The sequence below is a fragment of the Salmo salar genome, chromosome ssa29 (assembly GCF_905237065.1).
Source record: "Salmo salar chromosome ssa29, Ssal_v3.1, whole genome shotgun sequence".
Classification (NCBI taxonomy): domain Eukaryota; kingdom Metazoa; phylum Chordata; class Actinopteri; order Salmoniformes; family Salmonidae; genus Salmo; species Salmo salar.
Genome location: NC_059470.1, coordinates 16,285,886 through 16,304,512, shown reverse-complemented (window position 1 = coordinate 16,304,512; position 18,627 = coordinate 16,285,886). Strand labels below are relative to the sequence as shown.

The window sequence follows — 18,627 nt, the reverse complement described above, 5'->3', positions numbered from 1 at the left end:
GAACTTCAAAAAAACAAGCTCAGATTGGGAAAATACTTTTTGAACGGTCATCCAACTCGGGATTCCAAGTCGGGAACACATGCCACTATCAAGAGCTCCAACCTGAAGATCACTGACGTCATGATTCGACCTTATATTTTTCACAGTTCCCAGTTGCCTTAAAAGCACAAAAATCCAGAGAATGCCAGACTTTGATAAAAAAAAATTGACAACAAAATTTGCCCACAAGAAGGACCACTGCACCATCTTCCTGTTCAAGTGAGCACAGCACAACAAGATGAGTCCAAAAATGTCTTGTATGCTGCTGCATAAATTATGTAATCTGCCAGGGAGATATGTATACTTGTCACGTCCTGACCAGTAAAGGGGTTATTTGTTATTGTAGTTTGGTCAGGACGTGGCAGGGGGTGTTTGTTTTATGTGGTTCGGGGATTGTTGGGCTATGTTCCTATGTAAGAGGGGTGTTTGTTTAGAGTGTTTCGGGGTTTGTTGGTCTATGTTCTTGTTAGTTTATTTCTATGTTAGTTCTAGTCTTTCTATTTCTATGTTTAGTTAATGGGGTTGACCTTCAATTGGAAGCAGCTGCTCCTCGTTGCTTCTAATTGAAGGTCTTATTTAAGAGGGGTGTTTTTTTCTATGGGATTTGTGGGTAGTTGTCTCCTGATTTGTGTCTGTGCACCTGACAGGACTGTTTAGTGTCGTTCATTGTTTTGTATACGTGTTTCTTTTGTTTTTCCTTCTTTTCAATAAATAAAGATGAGTATACACGTTTCCGCTGCACCTTGGTCCAATCCTTACGACGCCCATGACAATACTGTAGCTAAGAAAGTAATACTAAGTGTATGTTATATAGTAAGCTGTTAGTAGCCCATGTGTCTCACCCTAGTAATTGGGTCCCTTTCCCCCTCATAATTTAGCCTACTGTTCTGACTTGGTGGTGCACATGTAGCCTAGAGCCTGTTTTAGAGAAATGTCATCATCGAGTATTGTAAGAGCTTTCATTGTCTGCTTATATGCCCCCCTCTATTTATCCTACGGTTCTGACTTGGTGTACAGGGAGAATACTGTAAGAACAGCCCATGTTCTGAATTCTGTCACTGTACATTTCAAAAGTGCTGAACAAATAGTTATATTGTCTACGACCGTCTTAGCTCGCTCATTGTCTTAATCGAAATTACTGATTGCCTCTTTTCCGCTCATCGTTCCCTTATGCCATAGTTTGTACATCTCAATTGTCAGTAGAAACCACATTTGTTTAAGCAAGTCAGCCATATCAACTACTTAAAAAAAAAGGCAGTAAATAAGGCTGAATGAACTGTTTCGGTGCCAGACAAGTCTTCTCTGATAGCCAGGTGTAGCAGTGATAAGGATTCCCTCCATGGTTCTGAAAAGAAAACTCTGCTGTTGGTACAGCTTTATGTAGACCCTAACAATTTGTGGGCACAGTTTGTCACCGTTATAGTGCAATTAATGTATTGTTTAGTATCGTGTTGTGTTGTGGCTTCCCTGTCATGCATCCTCAATTTCTTTTGTTGAGTTTTCCCCACCAAGATTTACATGCTAAAATCACCACTGCGTGGTGTGTTGTAACACCACTTAATAAAGTGTTGCACAAGGACTGGGAGCCCTACCAAAAAAAGTTGAAAAAACTATTTTGGTATTTCAAATTCTGTTTAGTGCAGAATTAGATAACTTCTCTTTTGGTGCCGTTTCCTCTCTCTATAGCTTCTAAACACTATTATGGTATTTCAAATCCTGTCTAGTGCAGAGTATTTTATTGTTGAACATTCATTTATGTGTCTGTTCATTTGCCTGTTTAACCCATTTTGGCAACAGTAACTACAGGTTTTGCAACATGCATCACACTGTGGTTTCTTTCCTCTTCCATCAAAAGTTAGAAATGTGGGAATGGGTTTTCTCATCATTGAACATCTAAAATGACGGTTTTGATATCCGTTCATCATGATCTATTACACCTTATGGTGCATCAAGCTGCTTAATACTAAACTATACTGTAAAAATACTTTTCTTTCTTCAAACATTTATACACCATTGTGTAAAATAAGAATAAAGTCTAAACATTTTTGAATTACCCATAATCCTCTAAAAACAGGGCCATGTGGCACGATAGGATTAAAACCAATTAGTTCAATATCTCAAATTTTTCAGGCTTTGGTTATCCTCATAAAATATCTTCAATTTTAAGCCACATGTTAAGTTGGATTTATTCTTAAATTGTTGGGTAAAATTAAATGAACAAATCATTGAAATGACTTGCAATCATTTTTAGTAAGTATACTGTATGTTTTTGTTTTTTTTAAATACATTTCAATTCACCCTAGAATCTTTTTGTGGCTGTGTAGTTGAGTTTGTAAAATTTGAATAGAATTCAAATGAAATGTACAGTGGGGGAAAAAAATATTTGATCCCCTGCTGATTTTGTATGTTTGCCCACTTACAAAGAAATGATCAGTCTATAATTTTAATGGTAGGTTTATTTGAACAGTGAGAGACAGAATAACAACAAAAAAATCCAGAAAAACGCATGTCAAAAATGTTAGAAATTATTTCCATTTTAATGAGGGAAATAAGTATTTGACCCCTCTGCAAAACATGACTTAGTACTTGGTGGCAAAACCCTTGTTGGCAATCACAGAGGTCAGACGTTTCTTGTAGTTGGCCACCAGGTTTGCACACATCTCAGGAGGGATTTTGTCCCACTCCTCTTTGCAGATCTTCTCCAAGTCATTAAGGTTTCGAGGCTGACGTTTGGCAACTCGAACCTTCAGCTCCCTCCACAGATTTTCTATGGGATTAAGGTGTGGAGACTGGCTAGGCCACTCCAGGACCTTAATGTGCTTCTTCTTGAGCTACTCCTTTGTTGCCTTGGCAGTGTGTTTTGGGTCATTGTCATGCTGGAATACCCATCCACGACCCATTTTCAATGCCCTGGCTGAGGGAAGGAGGTTCTCACCCAAGATTTGACAGTACATGGCCCCGTAAAATGATGCGGTGAAGTTGTCCTGTCCCCTTAGCAGAAAAACACCCCCAAAGCATAATGTTTCCACCTCCATGTTTGACGGTGGAGATGGTGTTCTTGGGGTCATAGGCAGCATTCCTCCTCCTCCAAACACGGCGAGTTGAGTTGATGCCAAAGAGCTCCATTTTGGTCTCATCTGACCACAACACTTTCACCAGTTGTCCTCTGAATCATTCAGATGTTCATTGGCAAACTTCAGACGGGCATGTATATGTATTCTTGAGCAGGGGGACCTTGCGGGCGCTGCAGGATTTCAGTCCTTCACAGCGTAGTGTGTTACCAATTGTTTTCTTGGTGACAATGGTCCCAGCTGCCTTGAGATCATTGACAAGATCCTCCCGTGTAGTTCTGGGCTGATTCCTCACTGTTCTCATGATCATTGCAACCCCACGAGGTGAGATCTTGCATGGAGCCCCAGGCCGAGGGATATTGACAGTTCTTTTGTGTTTCTTCCATTTGCGAATAATCGCACCAAATGTTGTCACCTTCTCACCAAGCTGCTTGGCGATGGTCTTGTAGCCCATTCCAGCCTTGTGTAGGTCTACAATCTTGTCCCTGACATCCTTGGAGAGCTCTTTGGTCTTGGCCATGGTGGAGAGTTTGGAATCTGATTGATTGATTGCTTCTGTGGAAATGTGTCTTTTTTACAGGTAACAAGCTGCGGTTAGAAGCACTCCCTTTAAGAGTGTGCTCCTAATCTCAGCTCATTACCTGTATAAAAGACACCTGGGATCCAGAAATCTTTCTGATTGAGAGGGGGTCAAATACATATTTCCCTCATTAAAATGCAAATCAATTTCTAACATTTTTGACATGCGTTTTTCTGGATTTTTTTGTTGTTATTCTGTCTCTCACTGTTCAAATAAACCTACCATTAAAATTATAGACTGATCATTTCTTTATCAGTGGGAAAACGTACAAAATCAGCAGGGGATCAAATACTTTTTTCCACCACTGTACCATCTTACTGCCCCAGAATTCGGTGGTTCAATTCTTACTTCTGCCTGTCCCACTTTCACTCCTTCTCTGTCTCCTCCTGTTTCCAGTCTAAATAAAGCATTGAAAAAAGGTAGATTCCACAAAAAATATTCTCCACAGGTCCTCATCAATCAATATTTAGGCTATAAATCATTTGCATTTCTTAACTATTTTGATTGTATTTTTTTTAAACACTGCCTTTTACATGCACTAAAACCCCCAAAACTGTTTTCACAACACCTTCTTAAAGACACCAATATTCAGATTAAAGAACCACTTTGGGTGTTTCAGAGTACTTCTAGTCTGTTTTAAAACCCTTTCTGTGTATCAGAACACTTACATTGGGTTTACATTCAAACCCCCTCCAAACACCAGATCTTAGGTAAGGTGCACTACTTTTCACTACTTTCCCCCAAAATGTCCATGTCAGGGCAAGCTGTCAACATCCCCAAACGCTCTCTTAATTAATAAACGGTCAGAGCCACATGCAAGGTAAGCCGAAGGATGAGGCTTGGCAGACGGACGGACAGTTATTCTTAAAGACCAAAAAATATGGACAGGAAATGCAGAAAGTGACTGATTTTTTATCAGGAAGTACAGCAGCCTATCTGCTCTTCATAGGTTTCTGTATGTCACACCAAGGAGAGCAATGACATATGCACACACTATTTGATAAATTATAAATAATGTATTTTAAAAGACCCAAATATATAGACAGCCACTTAATTAAAGTTAAACAAAATAAAGTACTAACCGTGGTTGGTAATCAACTGTAATAACACACATTGCAATTGAAAGACAGATCACTGCAACCTTAAATCGTGCCGTTATTGCGTTAAAAACCAATATGACATTACATTTGGTCTGATGTTACGACATACACTATGGTCTAGTAGTCAATTTATGTATTCAAATTAGCGTTGACCTTTTGCATGTACATGTATTGCTTTTGTATATTTACACTTCACAACAGTAATAAAATGATGTTTGAGTTGATAATATTGACAATTCAAGCAGCAAAGAAGCATTCATATCAACATACTGTACATCACAAACCATACACTAAAAACAGTGGTAGTGCCAATGCAGTGAATTTCAGGAAAGTAAGCTGCCTACAGCCAATGATGACCATGAACCCTTGTTTGATCACCCACTGCGCATCACCATAAATTACATAGGACCACATTTTGGTTCCAACTTTATATTAATTGACATCAATAGTAATAACCCTATTTTAAATCGATCATAATACACTGAAAAAGATCCTAGAGTTAGAGCCTTCATGGCTTGCACCATATACCACTCCATTTCTATTTTCTATCTCTTTTGACATTCAATTCCTTTCATATACATTTTGAAGGATAAAGAACACATTATCAGCCCACACTAAGAAGCGAATGAAGCTTACCAGCATTGTTTAAAGTAGACACAACAAATCTGCTTCTTAGAAGAGCCTGAGTCGGCTGACAAAAGTATTTACAGACAGACAAAGTTAACCCATTCGTGACGCCATCTGCTATGTAGAGGCTCCAAACTCAACCTGGTAACTACAGGGAAGTGGCTTGACGCAACACCTTCATAACAATGCCATAAGCAAAACATACCAGCTGTCATGACATTTTATGAAAACCAATGTTAGTGTTGGGTCAGCTGTTATAAACTATCATAGAACGCAACTCATTAGACATTCAAATAGGGTTTGTCAGATGTTAACAGAAGTCATTGCTGAACTATCATGTCGCATTATGACAGATGTTATGGCATGCTTCTGGCAGTGTCACATACAGGGAGGTATTATGCCAATTTGCTTTAAATGGAGTATGCCATTGAGAAGGGCACTGCTCAGTCTCTGTACTGTTTGATGAGCCTTCTTCTCTGGGAGGTCTTTCTCAGGAGTTTTCTGTAGTCATAAGGGTTGTCGTCCTGGCCCTCTGCAGTGGGCAGTCTGGTAACGGAGTGCCTGTCAACACAGCAGCACAGGAGATAAAGTGAGAGAGGGCCAGGCAGGAAATGAACAGAGGACCAAACAGTGAAAGAGGGAAAGAGAGATGCAGTACAGTGAGAGATGAGTAGAGGGATGAAGATGGAATGATAGATGGTAATAGATGAGAAAAGATCAAGGCTCATGGTGGAATATTTAGGATTTGTTTGTTTTCTCTCTACAGTCTCTCTGCTTCATTACATACTTTCATGCTATGGACATACAGTATGTATCAGTGTCTTGTGTCTGTGTATTCACACGTATTCCCACGCGTATTCACAACAGATATGTGAGTATATGCATTTGTCTGTAGTGAATGGATTACACACCTTTTATCTGCTGGCTCGGAGACTGCCCTCTCTCTAGATTGTCTCCTGTCTGGAGTTTGTCTTTTGGTCTGTGGACTTCTGTCTGCAGCTGCAGTCTGTCTTTGGTCGGTAGACTGCCTCCTGTCAGCGGCTGCAGACTGTCTTCTTGTCTGTGGACTTCTGTCTGCAGCTGTAGACTGCCTCCTGTCAGAAGACTGTCTCCTCGCAGAAGACTGTCTCCTCTCTATAGAGCGCCTCTGTTCGATAGACTGCCTCCTCTCGAGAGATGCTCGTCTGGTGAGAGAGGTGCGTCGGTCTCCGGCTATGGCGCCGGTGGACTTACTGGTGGGGAGGCCCTGGTAGTACTGGTCATCTACGTCCAGCAGCTTCCCAGGACTGGACCACAGACAGGAGAAGGCAGTTATGGTCAGTCACTTACTATATGACAATAAGTCAAAGTGGACATTTCATATGCCATACATTTTTCCAAACTTCAGTTTGGAATGATAATTTGGCTTTCCGAATATGGCAAACCGATCAATTCAATTCAAATCAAATCAAACTTTATTTGCCACATGCACCAAATACAGCAAGTATAGACTTTACTGTGAAATGCTTACTTACAAGCCCTTAACCAACAGTGCAGTTTAAGAATAATCCATTATTTACCAAGTAGGCTCAAATAAAAAGTAATAATAAAAAGTAACACAATAAGAAAAACAATAACAATAACGTGCTTCTACACCTTACATTGCTTGCTGTTTGGGGATTTAGACTGGGTTTCTGTACAGCATCCGCTGATGTAAGAAAGGCTTTATAAATACATTTGATTGATTGATTGATATACAGGGGGCACCGGTACCGAGTCAGTGTACAGGGGTACAGGTGTCACGACTTCCGGCGAAGTTGGTGCCTCTCCTTGTTCGATGGCGACGTTCGGCGGTCGACGTCACCGGCTTTCTAGCCGCCACCGATCTACGTTTCTTTTTCTATGTTGTTTTGTCTTGATTGTACACACCTGGTTTCCATTACGTTATAATTTACTCCCTATTTAACCCTCTGGTTCCCACATGGTTTTGTGCGTGTTTGTTCGTTGTGAAGTGGTCAGTATTTCTGTGAGCTGGTGTGTTTCCCAGTGTGGAATATATGTTTGGGGGGGGGGGGAGTCATAGTAAATTGTCCGGTGGCGATTTTTATGAATTGTTCAGCAGTCTAATGGCTTGGGGATAGAAGCTGTTGTATTGCTGTATTGTATCATGGCGAGGAAATATGAACAATACATTTGCTCGGCCATTGATTGGTATTGAGGAAGTTTCTCCAGCGAGCCACGCTATTCACCCGTTGGCTACAGTAGCCTTAACAGAGTTTATTATTTCATAGCAGGATGAGCATCAATATGAACTCCATTACTCCACTTCCTCATTACACCAGCCTTGTGATGAGCTAGCTGGAGCTGTGCATAATGTGAACCCAGGACCTTTAGTTCTACAGCCGATGAGGAAGGGCCTTCCTAGTTCCTGATTAATCACTGCCTCCCCTCCTCTTCTATTGACAGACTCAAATGGAAATTTCCCCTCTGTGGGTTTTCATATCCCCCCTCTTCTTTCCGGCTTATTGGTTGAGTTATGTAATAGAAACAGTAATCTATGTCACAGGCAGAGGTAGGCAGACGAGCATGCCTCAATGCCTACGGACTCTCTAACTAACAGGATTCTGCCACTATTATATCGTTCAGTTAGACCGGTCACACAATGGGTGCTGTTCAATCAAAACCCGCAGAACGGGTTTCCGGGTTAAAACTAAAAAGGTGTTCCTCCAGCACTGAAAGTTGAGTTTTAGTTGGGTTTGCATTTTCATTAAAACAGTAAAATAGTTTTATTGTTGAATCCGAATGCTTATGTGTCATTGTGTCATTCTCTGGAGACTTGATTACCAGTATTAATTGAATAGGACCTGCGTCTCAGGAGCCAAATGGGGTTTATTGAACCTGAATGGGGTTTACTTTGCAGTGGTATAGGGCTTATCTCTCTCACTCTTTCCATATCCCTCCATCATTACCAGCCCAATCGTTCTACACCAGGCTTGGTGTCTCTTTCTCTCTCTCTCTCTCTCAGACATTATTCTGTTCATTGGTTCCTTCCCCTTCTCTGTGAACCTCTCTTCTTTCTTCTCTGCTTTTCTAGTATTCACTCCCTTTGATTTTTCCCAAAATTTTGTTGTGTTACAGCCTGAATTAAAAGTGGATTCAATTGTAATCTTTTTTTGTCACTGGCCTGCACACTATACCACATAATGTCAATGGAATTATGTTTTTCAATTTTCTTGCCAACAAAAAAAAATTCTGAAATGTCTTGAGTCAATAAATATTGAATCCCTTTGATGTGGCAAGCCTAAATAAGTTCAGGAGAAAAAAATAGCTAAACAAGTCACATAATAAGTTGCAGGGACTCTGTGTGCATTTGTCACGTCCTGACCAGTAAAGGGGCTGTTTGTTATTGTAGTTTGGTCAGGGCGTGGCAGGGGGTGTTTGTTTAGTGTGGTTCGGGGTTGTTTGGGTTATGTTCTTTGTTAGTGTATTTCTATGTTATTTCTAGTTGGTCTATTTCTAGGTGGTGTTTATTGGGTTGACCTTCAATTGGAGGCAGCTGCTTCTCGTTGCCTCTGATTGAAGGTCCTATTTATAGGGGTGTTTGTTCTATGGGGGGTTTGTGGGTAGTTATTTCCTGGTTTAGTGTTTGTTGCACCTGACGGGACTGTTTGGAGTCGTTTGTTTTTGTATACGTGTTTATTTTGTTTTTCCTTCTTCAAAATAAAAAGAAGATGAGTATACATTTTCCCGCTGTGTTTTGGTCCACTCCTTATGACAATCGTGACAGCATTAATAGTGTTTAACATGATTTTTGAATGACTACCTCATCTCTGTACTCCACAGAGGAAGGAAACCGCTGATTATTGGTTATTTTAAAACAGTTACTGAGTTGAATGGCTGTGATAGGAGAAGACTACGGATGGATCAACAACATTGCAGTTACTCCACAATACGAATCTAATTGACAGAGTGAAAAGAAGGAAACCTGTACAGAATAAAAATATTCCATAAAGTAATACTGAACAGGCAAAACCTGGTTCAGTCTGCTTTCCAACAGATAGAATGATGAATTCACCTTTCAGCAGGACAATAATCTAAAACACAAGGTCAAATCTACACTAGAGTTGCTTTCCAAGAAGACAGTAAACATTCCTGAGTGGCTGTGTTACAGTTTTGACTCATTCGGAAAGTATTCAGATCCCTCAACTTTTCCCACATTTTGTTATATTACAGCCTTATTCTAAAATTGATTAAATCTTGATTTCATCAGACCATAGAATCTTGTTTCTCATGGTCAGTCCTTTAGGTGCCTTTTGGCAAACTCCAAGTGGGCTGTCATGTGCCTTTTACTGAGGAGTGGCTTCCGTCTGGCCACTCTTCCATAAAGGTCTGATTGGTGGAGTGTTGCAGAGATGGTTGTCCTTCTGGAAGGTTCTCCCATCTCCACAGAGGAACTCTGGAGGTCTTTCAGAGTGATCATCGGGTTCTTGGTCACCTCCCTGACCAAGGCCCTTCTCCCCCGATTGCTCAGTTTGGACTGGCGGCCAGCTCTAGGAAGAGTCTTGGTGGTTCCAAACTTCTTCCATTTAATAATGGTGGAGACCACTGTGTTCTTGGGGACCTTAAATGCTACAGAATGTTTTTGGCACCCTTCCCCACATCTGTGCCTCGACACAATCTTGTCTCGGAGCTCTATGGACAATTCTTTCGATCTTATGGCTTGGTTTTTTCTCTGACCTGCACTGTCAACTGTGGGACCTTATTATAGACAGGTGTGTGACTTTCCAAATCATGTTCAATCAATTGAATTTACCACAGGTGGACTCCAGTCAAGTTGTAGAAATATCGAAAGGATGATCAATGGAAACACGATGCACCTGAGTCTCATAGCAAAGGGTCTGAACACTTATGTAAATAAGGTATTTTTTTATTATACATTTGCAATCATTCTAAAAAAACTGTTTTTGCTTTGTCATTATGGGATATTGTGTGTAAATTGACAAGGATTTTTAAAAATGTAATACATTTTAGAATAAGGCTGTAACGTAACAAAAGGTGGAACGAGTCAAGGGGTCTAAATCATTTCCGAATGCACTGAAAATACTTGAAAATCTATGGCAAGACCTGAAAATGGTTGACTAGCAATGATCAACAACCAATTTGATGGAGCTTGGAAGAATTTTGAAAAGAATAATGGGTAAATGTTGTGGAATCCAGGTGTGGAAAGTTCTTAGAGACTTACCCAGAAAGACACAGCTGTAATCAATGCCAAATGGGCTTCTACAAAGTATTGACTCAGGGTGTGAATACTTATGTAAATCAGATATTTCTGTATTACATTTTCAATACATTAGCTAAAATTTCTAAAAACATATTGTCACTTTGTCATTATGGGGTATTGTGTGTAGATGGATCAGAAACATTTTTATTTATTCAATTTTGAATTCAGGCTGTAACAACAAAATGTGGATTAAGTCAAGGGGTATGAATACTTTCTGAAGGCACTGTATCTCTCTGTCTTCCTTCATTTTTTCACTGTGCTGTTTCACCACTGCTTTTCCTCACGGACACAATCCACCTCTCTCTATCACTCTCTCCCCTCCTATTTCACTCCCTCTCCCCACCCATGTCCCTCTCCCTCTCCCCCCTCTCTCTCAGCTGTCAGCGACAGTTGGAGATGCTATCTTTCCTCCTGACCTTCTCCTTCTTAATGATGCATGTAAACTGCTCCTGTCCATAGCTGGCTTTATTTATCTGCTAACAAATTATTACCCTTGATGTGTACAGTCTCGTCGTCTCACAGCCCAGTGTGTGTGTGTGTGTGTGTGTGTGTGTGTGTGTGTGTGTGTGTGTGTGTGTGTGTGTGTGTGTGTGTGTGTGTGTGTGTGTCTCTCCAGATTCTTTTGATAAAGTACCATACCCCTTCCTTGTTCATCCAGACCTATCTGTCTGTCTGCCAGCCTAGGGGAACGTCTATCATCACCTTTCTGGGAGCTACACTCACCTCGTGGCCCACACACACAGACACACTGGGACACACACAGATTCACATCAAACAAAAAACAGGCACGAAGCAAAGGAGGCTCAAACGGTCTGTCTATCATGTATTGCAACATATTAGGTTTATTGTAGATCCTAACTAATTGATCACTGCATCTTTCATAAAATACTCAACAAACACACTATGAGTGCATTATATTGGACTTTGTCCACATGGCATTTGTCATATAGTTAGATTTCATTAAGTAAAACCATTGTATAAGGAGGATGAAGGATAAGGCCAATTAAGTCCATTGTAAATGTGTAAGGCTACAGGCCGTTAAGTTTGGACCCACACCCTGGCCTTACAGTTGGCACTGTCCCATATTCATTACTCACAAGCAGAGTGCCAAGTTTCAGATCTAACCTCTTAAAGGCCTGCCAGTAGCTACAAGTGGCTCGTTAAAACAGGGTGAATGATGGGTCGTTGACTTACCCTTGTTTCCGTGGCCTGCGTTTGTCATCCTGGACAGACCTCTGAATGGGAAAGACACAGGAAGTAGTGTTACATGGAAATAAACTAGGATTCAAATCTGCGAATATGTTTAGCTTTATAGCCTACTTACGAGGTGTATAGCCTCCTACATAGCCTTCAAGACTATGTAACAACCTATAACTTAAAGCCTACAGTGATTGGTTCTCAAAGTCGAAAGTTGGCAGGTGATCAGTCCCGTAATCAATCGATCTGTTGGTTGACTAACAAATAAGCTAGCTGGAGATCAGCTGAAGCTGAAGGGATGAGGTTGGAACAAAACCTGCAGGGACTCTCCAGCACCTACTTTGTGCCTTTCTAGTGCATACTGAAATTATTAGACAGAAATATTTCAACAATATAAACACATGCTGGAGTGCATCAAGACTTAATAGCACACCCAAAAGGATTCAAGTTGAATCGATACCAGTTGAGAGACTTGTACGGGTTTGTAAAATGCTTTCCTGCTTTCCATCGGAGCGCTTGAAGCTGTCATGGACAGACCTTGGCAAAACTACATTCATGGAAAACTTTAACGTTGGAAAACTTCTAACAACTTAAACACAGATCGTTACATTCCCTTTGATCTTGTGTCTTATACACTGTTGGAGAAAAATGGCCACATCAATAATAAAATAGATACAAATGCAATTATTACAGTGCTGTAAAGGTGACAGAGAATGGCTCACTACTGTACGGATGGAGTCAGACTCACATGGATGAGGTTGTAGTACGTAGAGTCCTCAGGGGTGTTGAGCGTCTTTGGCTGCTGGGTTCTGCGAGGCGTCCGACACACTTTCAGATCGACTGAAACATCACAACAACAAAAAGACCCAGATCAGCAGTAATGCTTTGATTTCCAAGTAGCTAGAGGAAGTAGACATAGGTGTATTGTTATCCAGGTTTTTCATTTTTATCTACAGTATTTATCAGTTGTGACTTGACAAATCCCTGGTTCATCATTTTTAAAAGAGTGCTATGTAATAAACAGAGACATTTTGTGTCGTTGTGTTTTTTTTTTTTACACAGGAACTGAGTGAAAACATTTTTTTCATGTTATGCTTGAGAAAATGGCTTCCAAAAGACTAGCATGAGGAGGCGATTGACCCCCCGAGGGCAGCGAGAACACACCATGACTCCCCTGCTGGTTAACTCTACTCCACTTCACACTATTCTGCACTATTCTGCACGGTTTCTCTAATATTTTAACCACTGCCTTTAAACATAGCTTCCGAGAGGACAAACATTGCTACAATACCTGAAGAGAATATGACCTGGAAATAATTTTGAAATGGGAGGGCGTTTTAATAATGGTGGCTTCAGGAGATTCTATTCTACCAAAGACTTAAAGATTTTGTAACTTTTACTGTTGAAAAGCGTTATCCTAAGTCTAAATATGGTAAAGTACACACATTAAAGGGTCTTTTTTTTTTTACACAACTGCAAACTTCAAGGAGAGGGCATTCAAGGAGTTAGTTTGATGGTAATTTGTGATGTCATCACCAACCTCACTATTGATGAACAATAGAGGAACGATGGAGAACAAAAGAGGAAAGGTCCACCCGCCCACTTGTTTCATGTCATGAGATATCTGGACTACCTATTGAGATGGATCTTTTGTTAAGTAAATCAGGTGATAAATGAGCTGAAAAGGAGATTGGAGTAGGACTTTAAGTTTTGAGAATTTCTGGCATTTTACAAGCTTAAATGTCCCCAAACATCATAATCCTACATTATTCAGTTAAAATAACCTTATGGGCTTAGGCTTTGGTTGCTATGTAGCCTACTTGAGGCTGATATTTGGCCTACAGAGCTGTTTGGAAACTTGACTTAGGCCGTTATGTTAGACCCTGTTTTTCTAAAGACTTACTGAAGAGGCTTTATGACTGGGCGTACGATCACTGGAGATGCTTTCGGGGGTGAACACAGAGTTTCCAGGTGCCATTCCATACCCTCTGTTCCATAAATGATTATGAGCTGTGCTCCCTTCAGCAGCCTCCACTGTGTTCCATATTATGGTGACCTATAGCTCTCAGTAATGTATTGAATAACATGTGTATGGATACAGTATGTAAGGTAAAGGCTGTATTTCATGCATTGTTTGCCATAGTTTTTCATATTATTGAACCTGTCTATTTAAAGGTCGTCAGTGATTCTGTATTGCTCAAAGGAGGAAAGCTCATTTGAAATTCCCATATTAATGGTTGTTGTAATTGCCACAGTGGTGCCTTATGAAACGTGATTAGCATTTAATGACCTTTTCCATGAAGTGAAATATGATTGGCATTCTAAGAAATGTCCCCAACTTTCTTTCTGCATTTAAAAATTAGGATTTTAATTGAAATGTAGCGAGGTATGAGGACAACTTATTATTGGATCAAATCGATGAAGACATTTTGGAGGATATAATGTCTCTGGAAATTAATTCTGCTCCTCAGGCAATGTGTTGCTGTTAAGAACACCTTGTAAAGGGCACGTAGCAGGCATCTCAAGAGATTGCAGTTTGGATTTTTATTGTTGTGGTGAGTTGTTATTGTACTAATATAGTGTATATCTCACATTCAGAAAATGCAGATTTGATACCAGGTTACCAATTGTGTTGAGCGGCCAGTTATACCTAGACACAGCACTGCAAGCAGCCACACATAGTCCCCAAATTCTAGGCTTGCCTCTCACAATCCAATATGAGAAAGTCACCCATGACACCAATAAAACTAATCATGGATGACACAATAATTATATTTCTTCCTGACACCTGGTAAACTTATGATGATAATAACATTTCAGCTGCCAGATGGATTTGACACACCAAGCACTGAGATGCTGAACTTTCACTCTGCCAGCTCCCTTGCTCATCCTTTCAAAGCAATTGCACATATCACCGGTGGGAATCAAATTCATTTTCTGATGACGCATCGCGTCGAGAACCGCTTTCCGGTTTTGGCACTTGACATCCCCAGGTTTTTTTTTGATACAATCTCGCCTTAATGAGAGAGAAAACGGAGCTTGTCCGCTGATAAAATCATCGGCTAGTGCGAAGCGGAGACATAACAAAAGCTGTGCCTTCTTTTCCCCATCTTGTTTCGCACCTGAGGCAGGGATGACTGAGCATAGGCTGAAAATAGCTCCTGAAATAGGAGAATGAGTTCACAAAAAGGGGGAAATGACACAAGACATAAAAAACGGGATAATATCTGTGTACACATTGAGAAAGCTGCTTCGAAAAATGTAAATACTTGAAATGTGTTTGAGAACACATACCACATATTGTGTAGTCTTTAGGGCCAAACGGACACTCAAAGAAACACTGGTCATAAGTTCTCTTTACAAACGATGAAGGAGATGGTTATGGAGGTAAAGGCTATTTGCAAGTGCACTCTGTCTTATTTCAATGAGTGTTAGTGAGCTCTATTCAGCTCTCTGTCTGTGAGAGATAGTCTTGGAGCTGTTTGACCAAGCAGACGAGCCAGGAGCCCACTGGAAAGATGGATAGACCAGAAGAGAAGGATTTGATTGCTTCTTCAGACAGGAAATTATACTCAATACTGCCAGAGTGACTCGGGATCACCATTAGTACCTCCAGTTTGTTTTTGTATAGAACCAGGCTACAATATTTAGATTTACTTATTCTCAAATTTATCGAATTTCATCCATGTCTGTACTCAACAGTACATTTGTTGTGTCTTTGCTATGTACAATGTCTTGTGGTTTTCACACAAGTCAGACATTTACCTGATTGCTGATGGTTAGCAGCAAAGCCATTGACTGCCTGCCCTTTGACAAACATGCCGTTATTGGTTGGGTTTATCTGGTGGGCCAGGATGATCTCGTTCAGCTTCTGCTGGAGGCTCATGTAGTTCTGGGAAGACTTAGTGACCTGTTGTATAGACAATGGACAATTGATACATATAATCAAAAAGTTGGGGGTTCACTACCCCAAGAAAAGCTGTTGGCAGACGTATCAAGTGGGTTATAGTGGGTTAGTACTAGATTACCTCTTTAGAAAAGACCTCCAGTTCCTCCGTATCTCTCTGGGCTGTGGCCTTGGTGGCCTTCAGGTTCTTCCTGTCCTTGTAGCCCCTGAACTGGCTCTGGATCTTCACCGCTGCCTGCTCCTCGTCATACCTATCCCCTCCCTGAGACTCTGTCTCCTCTATGCGACCCAGCTCTACATCGGTGAGGTCCACAACCCTGTCCTCAACCTTCAACCCTTCCTCCTGTTCCTCAACCATGGGTTCCTCCTTGCTCCTTTTGACCCGTTCCCTCTCCTCCTTGAATTTCTTTCTATCCCGGTGTCCTCTGAAATTGCTCTGCAGAACGGTGGCAGCTTTTTCCTCGTCTGGCTCCGACTGGCTTGTGGTGGACGGCTCTGGTTGGGGTTCTAGCGTTGGCTCCTGTGGCTGGACAAGTTCTTGTTTGGGTTGTTCTTTGGCCTCTTTCGCCTTCTTTTTCTTGGGGATTTTTCCTTCCTCCTGCAGGCGTTTGCGCTCCTTGTGGCCACGGAAGTTACTTTGGATGACCGTAGCTGCCTTGGCCTCATCTACTTCCTCCTTCTCTTCCACACCTGCAGACACGGCTGCTGTCTCTGGAACCTTTGACCTTCCTTCTGGTTTTGACATACCTTCTACCTTTGCGGTCTCGTCTTCAGTTGGGCTCATCACTCTCTGTTTCCTTGCTGGGATCTTGCCTTCTTCAACCAGTTTCTTCCTCTCTTTGTGGCCCCTGAAGTTGCTCTGGAGAACTGTAGCTGCCTTAGCTTCCTGTTCCGGGTTAACCTCCTCCCCTTCTGCTCGCTCTGCATTCTGTTGCTCGTCAATTTCTGTGTCTTCCTCGTCCACCAGCTCTTCACCCACTTCCGTGTGCTCATCGTCATCATCCTCTTCCGCCTTGGCCGTGTCTTCATCCTCTTCCTCCTCCGCAACTTCGGTCAACCCATTCTCCTCTTCCTTTTCCACTGCAAACTCCTGCTCCTCCTCTTCATCCTCCTCCATAATAGCAGGCTCCACCTCTACAGGTGAGGGTGACCTTAGTCTCAACTCGTCTCCGGACAGTGTCTTGTGGCGCTCCCTGAGTTTCTTTCTCTCCTTGTAGCCTCTGTAATTACTCTGGAGGACCACGGCAGATTTGGCCATCTCTTCCTCCTCCAGTTTGGCAGCTTCGATCCTCTCTTTCTCTATCCTGTCTTTCTCAATGGCCTCCCTAAAGAGAATGCAGTTGATTTTGCTCTGAACAGAATCAAACTCAATGTAAAATGTTTATGATCTGGAACAACTGTAGAGGGTATACTCCACATATATACGTTTATATGAAGAGTAGTTCCTTCCTTGTCAGCAGCTAACGGGGATCCTAATAAATACTGAAATACTAATTATAAACTGGGTGGTTCGAGCCCTGAATGCTGATTGGTTGAAAGCGGGGGTATATCAGACCATATACCACGGGTATGACAAAAAAATCCTTTTTAATATTCTAATTACGTTGGTAACCAGTTTATTATAGCAATAAGGCACATCGGGGGTTTGTGGTATATGGCCAATGTACCACGGCTAGGGGATGTGTCCAGGCACTCCACGTTACGTTGTGAATAAGAACAGCCCATATCTGTGGTATATTGACCATATACCACACCACCTTGGGCCTTAGTGCTTAAATATCAAATGCATACTAAATAAAACATTAACTTCACAATGCTTAAAAAGTTCTGGATCTACTGTCCTACATTTGACTATGTTTTTGCGTAGTGCAGATCCATCAATGGTTGTCCTTACCTTTTCTTTTTGAAACTCTTCCTCTCCCTGTGTCCTCTGTAATGGGCCTGAATCTTAGCTGCTGCTTTATTTTTTTCCTCCACCAACTCCTTGTACTTCCTCTTGGCGAGGTAACCTCGGCAAACTGCAGAATAGGATGGTACAAGTTGAAGCTACACTAAACGTACTTTGTATCCTCTGAACATGAACAAACCGATCTTAGAAAACAATGAGGAAGTAGCATCATGGTCTCCTCACCAGCCTGTAACTGGGTGATGAAGGTCTCAAACTTGGCTTTGCTTAATTTATCATCAGCACATCTCCTCCGTACTTTATGTCCTCTGTACGCTGGTGGACGATATATTAGAGACAAATCATTAACATACAGATATTAACTATTGTTTATGATAATAACAACTTTAACAGTATTTGCACATGTTTAAAAGGAACTGGGACAGTTTTGATTCCACTATGGTCATAAGGTCAAAGTGTCCACGTACTGACCTGATTGTATGGCTACAGCGCTCTGTGCTCTCTTCTCCAGTATTTTGCGGTAACGTTTGGCCCCCAGCCAGCCCCGGACGTAGGCCTGGACCAGAACGATGCGGTCTATGGTCTGCCTCACCATCAGGTTTAGGGTCTCCACATGGTAGTACTTCAGAAACACCTGAGAGACACCACATGGAAACACAATCGAAGGGTGTAGACTCAGTCATACTCTCCATGAGATTTGTCTAATCATTTACATTTGACTCCAAAATACTCCATGAATGTGACCTTACTTTCGTTTTGCCCAGGACCCAATTTTCCAGTTTGGTTTTTTCCAATATAGCTGCACAAGTCTCTGGGCTCGCTTCCGGCTCCTTGTGCGCATGGAAAGCCAGTATGTAGTACCTGCAATAACCAATACTAGACTTACCAAACCATTCCTGCACACTATTAGCCTAAAACCCTCAAAATGAGTTTTCCATTC

The 18,627-nt window shown here is 41.4% G+C and overlaps 1 protein-coding gene across 5 annotated transcripts in view; it reads right to left on the bottom strand.

The window, feature by feature from the left end:
- Positions 1-4,588: 4,588 nt before the first annotated feature.
- myo3a (myosin IIIA) overlaps positions 4,589-18,627 on the bottom strand; it is a 76,418-nt gene continuing 62,379 nt past the window's right edge. For all 5 annotated transcript variants that reach the window (XM_014181016.2, XM_014181018.2, XM_045710933.1 and 2 more), the window contains 10 exons: positions 18,437-18,548; positions 18,159-18,321; positions 17,913-18,002; positions 17,676-17,799; positions 15,903-17,106; positions 15,640-15,784; positions 12,623-12,714; positions 11,872-11,912; positions 6,329-6,703; positions 4,589-5,978 (listed from right to left, as the gene is read on the bottom strand). In XM_014181016.2, the coding sequence (XP_014036491.1) occupies positions 5,861-5,978; positions 6,329-6,703; positions 11,872-11,912; positions 12,623-12,714; positions 15,640-15,784; positions 15,903-17,106; positions 17,676-17,799; positions 17,913-18,002; positions 18,159-18,321; positions 18,437-18,548 (2,464 nt within the window). In that variant the 3' untranslated portion in view covers positions 4,589-5,860. The remainder of the gene's footprint in view (positions 5,979-6,328; positions 6,704-11,871; positions 11,913-12,622; positions 12,715-15,639; positions 15,785-15,902; positions 17,107-17,675; positions 17,800-17,912; positions 18,003-18,158; positions 18,322-18,436; positions 18,549-18,627) is intronic.